This window comes from Mus musculus, chromosome 13, assembly GCF_000001635.26.
Source record: "Mus musculus strain C57BL/6J chromosome 13, GRCm38.p6 C57BL/6J".
In the NCBI taxonomy this organism is placed as follows: Eukaryota; Metazoa; Chordata; class Mammalia; order Rodentia; family Muridae; genus Mus; species Mus musculus.
In genome coordinates, this window is record NC_000079.6 from 58,930,908 (window position 1) to 58,944,308 (window position 13,401).

The 13,401-nt window shown below is 45.7% G+C and overlaps 1 protein-coding gene across 8 annotated transcripts in view; it reads left to right on the forward strand.

The window, feature by feature from the left end:
• Ntrk2 (neurotrophic tyrosine kinase, receptor, type 2) overlaps positions 1 to 13,401 on the forward strand; it is a 327,499-nt gene that overhangs the window by 124,436 nt on the left and 189,662 nt on the right. For 2 of the 8 annotated variants that reach the window (XM_030247189.1, XM_006517152.4), the window contains exon 13: positions 1,116 to 6,120. The exons of 5 other annotated variants lie outside the window; for them this stretch is intronic. In XM_030247189.1, the coding sequence (XP_030103049.1) occupies positions 1,116 to 1,153 (38 nt within the window). In that variant the 3' untranslated portion in view covers positions 1,154 to 6,120. Of the gene's footprint in view, positions 1 to 1,115; positions 6,125 to 13,401 lie in introns of those variants that run through there. One more of the 8 variants, NM_008745.3, reaches the window with a different exon arrangement.

Genomic DNA, 13,401 nt, shown 5'->3' on the forward strand with positions numbered 1-13,401 from the left:
AGAGAAAACTGTTGGTTGGTGCTTTCTTACACAGTGGTGTGGACTCAGAACTCCTGGGCTGGGCTGGAGCTGTACCACAGGATGCTGTAGGGCCTTGGGCAAATTACCTAACTCTCTAGGCCTCAGTTTCCTCATCAGTAAAGAGGGCATGATAAGAGAACTTGTTTTATTGGGAAAGTCAATGGGATAACTAGAACACAGCATTTGAAAGAGAACCTGGCACGGAGAACATAAGCTTTAAGATACCGTTACACATTCTTTCTCCATCTGTAGGGCAACGAGGTATCTGGAGTCAAGGAACTCAACATTCCTAGCTTGTATCACCTGTTATAGGGTTGGCGTTTCCATCTGCATTCAATAATTGTTCTCTAGCAGCTAATAATATATGCCATATATAATATAGACATATAGCTATGACTCTCCTATGTCATATAGTCACAAATAATATGCAATATTTGACATGCTCTAATGATATATATTAGGTTGTGTAATGAGCGATACACTTATGTGGATATCATATTCATAGTATAGTACATACTTGTATTTAGGAGGGTTTAGAATTTCTGAGAAAACTATCTAGATTGTTGTGCTGCCCAACATTTGATGATTTAAAGCCCTCTAGGTTTTGGCCCAGCTATTGAGTAATGAATGAGTCAGTTACTTTGAAATAGTTTGATGAAATTAAGAAAGTAAAGAGAATTGGGGTTTGAATAGTGAGTTGTTGCTGAATCCAATTACCCTCATAAGAAAGTATTTACAAATTCTCCGAGGATTGTTTATCCCATGTGCAGATTTCTCCTCCTTACATTAAGCTGCTAATGTCTGATAGAATTGTGAGTAGATCTGTGGGCAGAAATTGTTTGCATTTCTTCCTCGCATCTTGTGTATCGCATAAATTGATTTTGAGTTTAAAACGAAGTTGCTCAGTCACGTGATGCCCGTGTGATCCCAATTTGTGTTATTATGTATTGCCTTGCTTTTGAAACCATATTCCATGTTGTTTTATTTTGATGTAGTATGTTCTTTTTAAAGTGACTATGTTTGCATGTGAATTTCTGTTGTTATTTCTTTTTTCTTTTGAGCATGACTTACGTTTCGTTTTGTGTTTCTTTTAGGTTTTGTTTTGTTTCATAAGATCCCACTGGATGGGTAGCTGAGATAAAGGAAAGACAAAGGCTGGGGCTGTGGTGCTTGTTGCCTGACGCCCTGTGAGCTGAACTCTGGGACTGCTGTTGCCTATCCCAGGAAGTGCTGCTTATTTGAGGGTGTCTGGTGGAAATGGGTAATCTCCGAGGATGTCTGCAGCCTGCTTGTTGTGAGCTGTGACTGGGGAACCCCAAGGCAGAGGCAGGGGTCAGGCAGCTGAGAAGCAGCAGAAGAACACACTTAGATTCACCTTCTGTTCTTACAATAGTTCAAATATAGAATCGAAGTGAAATCTCATTGGATTATGCCTCTCTAATGAAAAGCGAGCTGTTTGACTATACGGAAAATGTGCTGACATTAATTGCTTCTGTTTATTAAAGGTGATTTGCAAATTAAAAACTCTGCATCTATCATCTATCCATCTATCTGTTTGTCTATCATATCTATCTGTCTGTCTATCTGTCTATCATCTATCTACCTACCTCTCTATCATATCTATCTGTCTGTCTATCTATCTATCTATCTATCTATCTATCTATCTATCTATCTATCTATCTATCATCTATCTACCTATCATCGATCTACTTATCTATCATCTATCTATCTACCTATCATCGATTTACTTATCTATCATCTATCTATCTATCTATCTATCTATCTATCTATTTATCTATCTATCTATCTATCTGTCATCTATCTAAAGTCATAGCTAGGTCTAAGTGCACACTAAAAGTCTAATCCACACATAACACCTATTTCAGCAACATCTTCTGTTCTCTAACCTTTGCTAACTTCTGTGATTTCCACCTACAACCCTGCGACTGATAGACTTAAAGGCACATTGGTGGTGTCATTAGTAGGTTCTTTGTTTTGCTGGCAGCAAAGACCCAAACTCTTCGCTAACGATTGCTTTCAAAGTCCACCCGGCAGGTAGAACGGAGCAGCACCAGGGACTGTGTGGCCAGGAGTATGGACCTGAATTAACCACAGCCTGAGAATAAATAATGGTAGGGTATATGCATATAGGGAATTAAAATCTTGTCCCTTTCCATTGCCCTCTGCTAACCACCTGCCCTTTAGAGGTTTGCCTAGCGAGAGCACCTCAGATCTCATGCTGTTTGAATTACAGAGCTGCAGTTCTCTAGTGTGAATAGGCCTGCAAGCTGAGCTGCTGGCCTGCTGTGAGCGGGAGAGCATGTCTAAGGACAGTCCCTGGAGCATGCTGCCCTACTGCTGCGTCCTGACCCAGCAGCAGAGAGGTGGCCAGCTGCTAATGAATGTGGGCTCCTTGCTGAAAGAACAGTCTCCCAGCTACCAATTCCTGTAGCCCCCAACCACTCCCCACCTGACCCGTCCCTGTACCCCTCTCATTCACTTTGTCATGGCAGTGGCCTTTGTGGGATCCATCCCATCTGCACCAGGCAGCAACTTTGTCTGTCCCTCCATTCTCACTTGAGGTCCCCTTCAGAGCCAGGCTGGGATATTTCATTTAAAAACCACACTCAGCTCTATTATACACTCACACACAGAGCATAGCTTGAGAGGAAACTTATTAACATTCCTTTTTTAAAAGGTAGTTTATCTTTAAGGATTTTTAGGTTTTTCTCTTAACAATCCCAGCATGTTTGGGAACTATTTTGAATCCTCTGTAAGCATGTCCATCAATCTTAATAAACCAGAACCCGTTTAGGCCCCACTTGACATCAGGGGAATACTGTAGTATTTTATACTGAGCCACTACAGTATGGCTCAATTCCGGTCTTTTTGTGAGTCCGTGGATTAGAGTGTTTGCACTGGCCAACCACATTGTGCCTGAGAGGGCCAGTCACTTCCACAGACCTCTCAGAGGCTTTGTCTCCAGGTGCACAGTGGGTCTCAGCACAGAAGGCTCCGTGTCCTGAACACCCCCACTGCCCAGCACTGCCCCCACTGCAGCTAAGTGACAGCTCCTGTCACCACTGAGATCTCTGTCTTTCCCAAAGGTGTTGACTTACCCAGAGGCCAGCTAATAGCAGAAATCTTGACCCCCGAAAGGAGAGTGAAATTCAAACAGGCAGGCAGGCCAGGGTCTCAGTGTGACCAACACTCTTAAATATCGGCCATTTGGCACCCAAAAAAACCAACAAAACAAAACAAAAAACTTAAGCTTTGATGTTATTCCATAAGAGGATGATGGATTGTTTAAAGATTATTTTATAAGGTTCCTCAGATCAGAAAGAAAAAAAGGGGGGGGGGAATAATTTCAGTTAACAGCTAGGAGAAATGTAGGGTAATTTTTTTTTTGTTCTGAGATGTAAAGAAGTGGACAGATAAGGAGATTTAATATCAAACGTTACTTGGCATCTTCCAGGGGACAAGGAGAGCAGCGGCTATTAGAAAATTGATTCTTATGGTTCCTGTGTTCTTTGTCTTTTCTTCTTTATAACCCCCAAGGACCGCCATCAGCAACACAGTATTCCTTTCCTATACTCTTCCTTTTATCCCTGGCTTTCTTTGGTCCCCCAGAAGAAATCTGCTCTCTGAGGATTCACAATGGTGTGTATTTTATTTTTACAGTGCCAGGAAGAGAGAAGGGACATTTTTATTTTTCTGGAGTTAGGTCTGTGCTCTCTGACAGGAACTGGCATTACAGTGCCAGGCAAGTCTCCACACTCACAGTGGTCTAGGTGAGCCAGTACCTGCCTAAAACCCAGGGGCAACTGTCAGGATGCCAACCATGTCCCGGGGGAGCAAGGACCCAAGCTTCCAAATCTTATTCTCTAAAGAAGATGTGAAACCTGGATTTTTATATGAAACCTACCTATTTTTAAAAAGTTGGCACAGTTATTTTTAAAACATTATGTAGGCCAACAAAGCCTGCCTGTGGGCCGCCAGTCTGTTCCTTCTGTCTTAGAGAGAGTCATTGTTCCCCACTGTATCTGTCTGTCTTTCCCTGCAAACTCTCTTTCTTCATGACTGCCACTGACAGGTGCATTAAGCAAGTTCTGACAGGAACTTCACCCGTCCAAAGGTGCACAGCTGTCTGTTACCCTGTGACTCCCTCCTAGCTGGGACCCCAGGCCCTGTCACCTTGCTGGGTTGTCCCTACAGTCCTGTCTTCTCAACATTCTCCAAGTGCAGAGCCATCCTGGTCCTAGTCAGCACTCTCCTCCGCTTTATCTGACACAAATCCCTTCTCTCCAGGTGCCATGTCTTCTAGACTCTCAAGAGAGCAGAATGAGATGAGATGAGTCCCGCTCCCCCATCTCCATGCTGGCCTCAGTGGACTGATGGCCCTACTTAGCTACAAAACATCACCTCAAAGAGATAGGGTTCCATAGCTTGTTGACCTGCCATGGTTGGGTCTCTGGGGCGTGGTTGGGTCGCTCAGGCAGCTGAGATGGAGTAACAAAGAGCTTCTGACACCACAGCAGCCAACATAGAAACTGTCCTAAGACTGAAGAGGGCTGTCTCCCAGTAGGAGACATGAACCCCAGTACATATTAGAGAGAATCAGCTCAGCAGTCCCCCCTCCCACCCCTCCAGTCTCAGGCCTCCCCACAGCCAAGAAAACCAGCGCATTCTGCCTTCATCTTGGCCCTCTACTCTTCGGGACCCTGAACCAAGCTCACAATAGCTAGGGGTCTTGAAGCCTGAGCAGGCTTACACAGGGGTTTGCAGAGTAAGTGACTGAGAGAGTGTGCGACTGAATGCAGTTTCAGGGGCATGCTGAGAGAACAAGCAGGGGGCACTTCCTTGCTTCTGCTCCCCCCCACCCTCTACCCCCATCTTTCTAAACTGACCCCATGATAGACAGAGAATGTTGTCTGGTTTTGTTGGCAGCTCTGCCTAATTATAACACACTGAACTCTCCACCACCCCTTCTTGCAAACTAGACTCTCAAGCCTGTGCTGACTTCTGCCTGTGAGGGGGTGAAACACACCTCCACCTGCTTTGATACATGCTGTCTAGAGTCCCTCCCTTTGCTTCCATCTCATTCTTTCACACTCTAATTGAAACTCACTTCATCTTGTTTGGTCTAGACTAGAGATTCACGGGGAGGGCTCCGCTGAAGGGGGACGATTCCATACAACAGGGAGCTCAGGAGGTGGCTGCCTCCAGCTGTGTGGGCTGTGCCAGGCTCTCTGCTTTATGATGACAGAGCTCCCGGGATCCTGTAGCTCAGCAGACCTGACTCCAAGGAACCTGGTACAGAAGTTGCCATTAAGAACATTCTGCTCCTTTTGCATACCTCAATACTTAGCAATCTGTCAAGTTTACCTAAGGGCACCTGGGACAGCTGAGGGCTCTCCTGAATTTAAATTGCTTTCGGGTGAGTGCTGCCAGGCTTAAATTAGGTTGACAGAATTCCCGGCCCAGAAAGTTTGATAGCAGTTTTCACTTGAGAGGCGGCTTCCCAGTGTGGATAACTATTTCCTTGTCCTGGTCTCGGGGACAGAGGGACCTCCCAAGCTACTCGAGCATGACATAAATCATTCACTCTGCATTTAGTCTGGACTCACACTTCAGGGTAGCCAGTGATAGTGAAGCAACTCCCAAACCCACACTACACCCCATTGTCTGTGTTCTGAGTCTTAGTGTTCTTGGGAGGGAGAAAAACGTATAAGAAGCAAGGAAAAGAACCGGAATTTTTCTCACCAGCTTAATTTTAGCCGATGCATATATGAACTCACAAACAAATAAGAAGTAGCAAGACATTCTCAAGAAAGATGTGTCCCTGGGCTTCATCCCTATTGGGTCCAAACCCATTTGCTGGAATCCAGAGGCAGCTCGTGACTCACTTTTGTGCCTTTTTTCCCCTATAATATTCTGGGTTTTCAAGTCTCTTTTTTCACATTTCCTGTAAACAATGCATCTCTTTTTTTAAAAAAGATTTTACTTTTAAGTACTGTTTTAACAGTGTGGCTAGACTATAAATGTACTTGCTGAATTCATCCATTTCTTTAACAAGCCAATAAAGTTTTATGATTCATCTCCATGTGTCCTGTGTTCTCTGTAGATCACACCCCCTCTCCTACCCCCCCACGCATATGGCCCCTGTGTCATCGGTGGTCTGGGGGGCTGAGACATGTCAATAAGGAATTTTGGGGAGTCCTACCTACTGCGGGCGCTAGAACAAATCATGGCTTGGGGACAGCTTTGAGAGTTTCCATCAGTAAGAATCACACACACAAGAGGTATGGTTTATGATTCTTACATGAGAACTACTTCCATTAGTTAAAAGGTATTTGGTACAGAGTATATACCAGGAAGCTTTGTGGGTTTTTTTTTTTTTTGTTTGTTTGTTTGTTTTTTGTTTTGTTTTGGTTTTTTACCAACTAAACTTTTATATTCTTTACAAAATACTTTTGATGTTTTACCCCAGCAAGAGGGCACACAATGTCCTGTCAGTTCATTCACTAAGCAACTAAGCAACTCATGTCAGAGACAGAGAGCAGCTTTTATGGTCCAGGATAGAGATCTCAAGGACAGCAGTACCTGGAGAGACATGACCAGTTATGGCGGCAGACTGCTCATATGTCACGTCCCCTTAGTCTCCATTACAGGCTCTTCAGACTTTCCTTCCGCATGTCCCACTTTGGCTACAGGCCAAAAAATAAGATTTAAACAACTGCATCTTGGATTTATTTGAGCCCATGACCACCTTCTGGGCACCCTGAAGGGGTTATTGTTACTGCATGAGTGGTGGTTAACTTGGGGTAAATTCACCTTACAATCAAAAGGGAGTCTACCCAGGACTTAAAGGATGCTGATGGTAGTTAAGGGGTATTGATTTTGCAAATATGTGCCAAACGGTCTTCCACAGGCTACCCAGGGCTCCTCACAGCTCTACAGAGCTTACCCAACAGTACAGTTTCCGTAGTTTAACGTGCTCACCCCTTCTGGCCCTGGCCATCGAGCAGAGATTATTCTTGACCACGGTGAATTGTCAGGTTAACCAGTCACTGAGAAGGCGTCTGCTCCCAGTCTCAGGAAGCCCTTGCAGATCTCGGCACATGAGTGTGGGGCCTGGTGGTAACACCAGCACCTGATTTTCACCTTTTACCTTATGAGGCAGGTTGGGTCAGGAGGTTTCGGTGCGAAGCATGAGAACCCAGACCGTGTTTGCAACTGGCCATGGCAGATTTGTACTTTTGACCGATGTCATCGAGTGCCTTTGCTCATGTCCCCTGATTTCCAGCCCTCCGCATCCCCCTGGGGTTGTTTCACTATCTAATGAGTGATTCTTTTAAAAAAAAAAGATTTATTTATTATTTGTAAGTACACTGTAGCTGTCTTCAGACACACCAGAAGAGGGCATCAGATCTCATTACAGATGGCTGTGAGCCACCATGTGGTTGCTGGGATTTGAACTCAGGACCTCCGGAAGAGCAGTTAGTGTGTTCTTAACCGCTGAGCCATCTTGCCAGCCTAATGAGGGATCCTAAGAGAGATTAGCACAGCAGGGCTGGGGCGTGGCAGGACGGGTTGGTAGAGGACATATCATATCCAGCTACCTCCATGCACAGAATCTAGACAGCAGAACAAAGTGTCACAAAGGCCTGACTTGGCTTTGGCCTCTGCAGCACAAAGACACAGAGCAGCCTCCACACATGGAGTCCTCTCTGCACCCCCTTCTGGCAGCCCAGGACTGGGAGAGACTGCCAAGGGCATATGCTAATTTTCCAGTCATTTGGTCAAGTCCATCTCACATGCCACAAGATCTCAGAGCCTGTGTTTACTGAATTAAAATCTCTGCCCAACCACAGACTAACGAGCAGTAAGCTTTCCCCCTTCCTTCTGATAGTTTTATTACGTTTCCAAGGAGGGACGGAGAAACAACTCCTATGTTTATTTTCCACCCTTTTATCTCTTTTTAATAATCCCCATCAAACTGTAATCAGTTCTGAAGCACTGTTAAACAAAAATGTAGGCTGTGCCGTTTGCTGTGGTGAATAGAATCTGTTCTCAGGTAAGTTTGCACAGCTTCAGCCAATGCTCCAGTGTCAGGGGGTAAACTCCCTTCTGCCTTCCCACGGAGACCAAAACGCAGCCTCCTAAGATGCTTCAGGCTTTTCAAGAAAGACTCCCTAAGTGAGTGTTTATTTTGTACTGATGTTGGGGTCCTTGATTTGGGGCAGTCCCATTGCCTCTCCATCATGTGTCCAAGGCCATGACTGAGTGTGTTAATTCCCCATCAGCCACGTGTGGCCCTCCCAGGTCTGAGTAGAGAAGGCGGCTGGACACGCCTTTCGAATTCTGTGTGTGGAAGAATCAATCACTCTACCAGGAGCAATCTAGAGGCCTGTTGGGGTTGCTCTATTGCTCCAGCCTTTCCTGGGCTTGGGTCTTCTAGTGTTCAGTCATCGCTAGAGATCGTTCTCCATGTCACCTCCTTGTCCCCTAGAACACACACTGAGTTCTTCCTTGGATTGTTACATCGAGGCCATTCAAGACCTAGGGTATTTTGCTGTGTCAAAATCAGGCAAGACACTGAGCTCAGCTCTGGGTGACACCAGAGTCCACCAAGCAGGTGTCACCCTTGTCCTCGGGGGTGACAGTCTGTGTGATGCTTATAATCTGCCGCTTTGGTTTCTATAATTTGGGAACTTGTTAGGGCCCAGGTGAGACTGTCTGTAGTCTGTGAGGCCCCACCCTCTCTCAGAGAGCATCCTTTGGTGGCTAAGTCCATCTTACTTATGTATAACCTGATGGGAGGTGCCTCTACCCGCTTAGCTTATTCCCTCCCCACACCTTTATCTTCCTTAGGAGCTATTTTGCTCTATTTAGCTCTCATTCTGTTTCTGAACAGCACTCATATCCTAAATAAGCTTCTTCATCTTTTCTTTAATTTTTTATGCTTTAAAACTTTTACATTGGTTGGACGGAATCATGGGTGGTGGTGGTCTGTGTATGAGGGGGAAAAAAGAGAGAAATTAAGTGTTGATGAGAGAACGGTAGTACACACATGCAAAGATGCACACACTTGCATACACACATGTACATACACGCGGCTCTGCATACTTTCAGTCTTCTTTGACTACGATGGATTTAATAACAGTGCATAGATCATTCCACCTAATTATCTTTACAGTCTTACTGCTTGTAAAACTCCCAGATGGTTAAAAATAAATAAATAAAAACCTTCCCATGATATATATATATATATATATATATATATATATATATATATATATTACTTTTTGTTTTTACTTTCTTATAAATAGCAAGAGATTTCGCTGAGAAGAAAATATTATAAATCCCACAAGGTTGGTGTTCTGTTCTGGGTTCCAAAATGTAGAGATTGAGTGGATTTCAAATTTGGCAAGGCCTCTAACTTGGCAGACACTCTTGTCCTTATTTATGGCAGCCTGGAAACTTCCACTTCCCGGGGCTTATAAATGATGCTGCCGATTTTGTCTTCCTCTCCTATCTTGATGTGAGTTATGAAATAACCAGCCTGAAGACTTCTTTTTGTCGTTAACCCTTGTGTCTTGGTATGAGACACATGTCATACAGAAAGTCCACTTTCCATTCGGTATCACCCGACAAAAGGAAAAACTGGAAATGTTGAGGGTTAAGACAGAGAAGATGGCAACTCTACAGCCTTCACGGTGGTCCCAAAGTCCTCCAAGGACACCACCTCCTACGCGCCGATTTGAAGACAGAAGACACAGGATCTCTTGGAGAGGTTTCCTAACAACATGAACAGGTGATGCACTCCCTCCACCCCCATTCTCTGGAGAAACAACTAAGAGATTGTCTTCCTCTTCTCCTCACTCCTTTTTCCTCTTCCTCCTCTTAATCCCTTCCTCAGTTCTGTGAGGCCAACTCATCCACTTGTTCTCTTTAGAGGAGTGTCGCTCTGGGTCTGTAGTGAGCAGGTTGAAGCACGGGACTCCGGAATGGGTGGAGTCTTTGTGATTGGGCGGAGCCTCCATGATTGGGCAGAGCTTCGGTGATGGGGTGGAGCTTCCATGATGTGCAGAGCACACAGATTTGCTGAGCACACACAATAGGCATTTCTTACTATTTACTGCCTTTTGCTTTTGTTTTGGCCTCACTCTGAACCCCAGGGTAGCTTTCAGCTCTCAGCTATCCACCTGCGTCCCCCTCAAGCATGCTGGGATTGCGGACATGAACCACCACATCTGGCCTGATAATCAACACTTTCGAAGAGCAAGTTGTGTCTCCTCTGAGGCTGACTCCAAGATACAGTTGAATCCGTTAGGATTTTCACCCGGAGAGGAGAGGTAGAATGGGAAGCCGAGGAGATCTGCAAGAGGCCCAGACTGCAAGCTGGGGAAAGCCCTGAGGGGGCATGACAGGTTAAGTCACTGGGTGGCCTTCACTGAGGCAGTATCTCCAGGACTGTTGGGGAGGTTTTGAGCCACAAATTAGTGACTGAGGAGTTAGTTCCTTGTTTTCCAGGATAAACCTTCCCTCTTCTCCCTGTCCCCCACAGTTACTGGCATTGAAGCAGCCTGAGGAAAGCACAGCCTCTGTAGATAGGTGGCAGAGCTCAGCTCCTCAGACCCCTGTCGGGTGTTCTGTTACTGGGACCTGTGAGAGATACCCTTGAGGCTCTTCTGCTGAAGGTGCTGACTTATCTAAGCCCTGCCTCACAGATGAGCTAGATACCTACAGCTCTCCATTCTCATGTAAAGCCTGTGTGCCCTCCCTCGGGACAGCACCTGCTTCTTCCGTGCAGGACCACTGGTCCCTGCGTGCCTGGGAACCCCTGCTTCCTTTGGTGATCCACCATCAAATTCAGTGCTTACAAGGGGGCTTCAACCAAAGTCATTCTGTACCACATGTCCACTTGGGAAATGCCGTCAATTGAGACCAGTTTTGAGCTGTAGCCTCCCATTTGTTTATAATACCCTGATATGACTAGCACACTGTTTCTGCTTTGCCTGCCTCCGTGCTGAAACCTCGAGTGCTTTTCTTTCAATTTTGTGTTTCAAACGAGTTTCCTATTGTAGCCGTCCCTGCTATTGATTCGTATTCTTTCAGGAGAGCGTCTATGGAGATATATATCATCAATACCTTGCCAGGTGGGTGAAAGAGACGGAGAGTGGGGCTATACATCTTCTTAAACGATAACCCTGCCCTGCTCTGCAGCAGACCTCCCTCCAGTGGATTGTTCTAAACAGAAATGATGCCTTATTCAGAGCCTATAAACTAGATTGAATGCTTTCTATGTGCTAGGATGTTGGCTGTAGACTCAAAGCGTTTCAGAGACTTGGAGGGGTCCGGGACACATGTAGGTGACTGGTGAAGACTGACTCAGTGCGTAGGACAGAGCTATCCCAGCCCCAGTCCTAATTTCTGTATTGGAATACAGGCTTGGGGGGAAAAATTCATTTTTTTTTAAGCTGAAGGGAGATCTGGTATTTGGTGTGAGATTTCCCAGTTTCTAAAGGTTGGCAAGGCCTATGACATTTTTTTCCTGTTTTCTCTCCAGCAGCCAAACAAAACAGTCTTTATGCCCAATCATGGTGGTTGTGATTTGGCTGGACAGTTAGCTTGTGTCCTTCAGGCTCAGTGCCTCCCCCACAGTATGAGTGGATAGACAGACATGTGTCAGCTTGGACATCTTGAAGCTGATGCTGAAGCCAGGAGTTCACAGCAATGCTGTATTAGAGCTAACCTGGGAAAGAAATAAGGAGTTGGACCAGAGAAACGGGGTGCGATGTAAGACAGTTTGTGGCGGTGACTCTGACCCAACCATCTGGGTCATATATATGCTGGGATATAAGCTACCTCTTGAGGCTTCCTCGGCTAAGGAGTGAGTCTTTATGTCTGGGTGCTTGCCTGACAGTAGCTGTGTGTTGCCATAGGACTGCTAAATAGCTCTGGGGTAGAGAAGACATACAGGCATGCCCTGGCCATGGCCACAGCAGTAGTGGGACTGAGGGATAAAACATAACCCCAACCCAGAAATTTATGACTTTCCAAAGCCCTAGGATAACAGGCCATGGTATCTGAATTTGTAACCAGTATTTGCCAATTTGCCAGTGTCTTCTTTAGTGTTCCTCCTCTTCCTTCTCTCCTCCTCCTCCTCCTCCTCTTCCTCCTCCTCTTCCTCCTCCCTTTTTTCATTTTCTCCTCTTTCTCCTTTCTCCCTTCTTCTTCTTCTTCTTCTTCTTCTTCTTCTTCTTCTTCTTCTTCTTCTTCTTCTTCTTCTTCTTCTTCTTCTTCTTCTTCTTCTTCTTCTTCTTCCACTTCTCTCCTCCTCCTCCTCCTCCTCCTCCTCCTCCTCCTCCTCCTCCTCTTGCTTCTTCAAGGATTTCATGTAGCCCAAACTAGCCTCCAGTATGCCGTGCACCTGGGGGTAACCTTGAACTTCTAGTCCTTCTGCATCTACCTCCCAGTGCTTGCTTATGCACCACTAGTGATGGGACCTAGGGCTTTGAGCAAGCACTCCACCAACTGAACAATCAGCTTTTTAATGAGATAAACATGCAGAGTCAGATCATTCTGGACCTGATTATTGGTATGTTGGCCTCAGACTCTCACCCTCTGCATTTAGGAGAGCATGAAGAGAGGGCACCCTGGATACTGAAGGGAGGCAGGGGGAGCCTTATGGGGCGACTAAAAGAGTCCATTGGGCCACTAGCTTTCCAGACAGCCCTGTATAGACTCTCAGGAAAGCTTGTGGTAACTCCCAGTTTTGGCTGCTTTTCTCTGAGTTTGGAATGTCAAGTCTGTGACTCAAACACTGTTTTCCTGTGCCGTGTACCCCAGTGCTGAACTTGTGAGGCGAGGTCACCTGGCAATGGAGACTAGTAATCTCCACACTGAGTTTCCCCAGCATGCTAGCAGCTTCTGAGCTTAAACCTCTTCAGGATGTAAATGAAAGTTCTACCTTGTAGCTGCCAACCAATTTCCCTGAGAGAAAGCCCACCTGAGGTTAGGAGAGAAGGCAGGAGATGCCCCATTGTCTGCCAACTGAACATCGGCTAACCCACTCTTCTGGGTTAGCCAGGATGGCTACTCTCCTTCTACTCTAGCCAAAGTTTCCTTTCTGGTATCCTTCAACGCTTTCCCACTTTCCCCACTCCCAAATCCCTCCGCTTTCATCATGATACCGGCATTTGGGAGTGAAACTCCTCTTCTGGCCCCCTTTCTTTCCGTGTGCCCCTTCACTGAGCCCACGGTGATTTCCTCAAATGTAGAACTGAGTGCAGACCGGAGCATTCAGATGCCCTTGGTGCAGCAATTTGCAAATGCAACTAGATCCACTCCAAGTACATTGATTGATGCTATTTT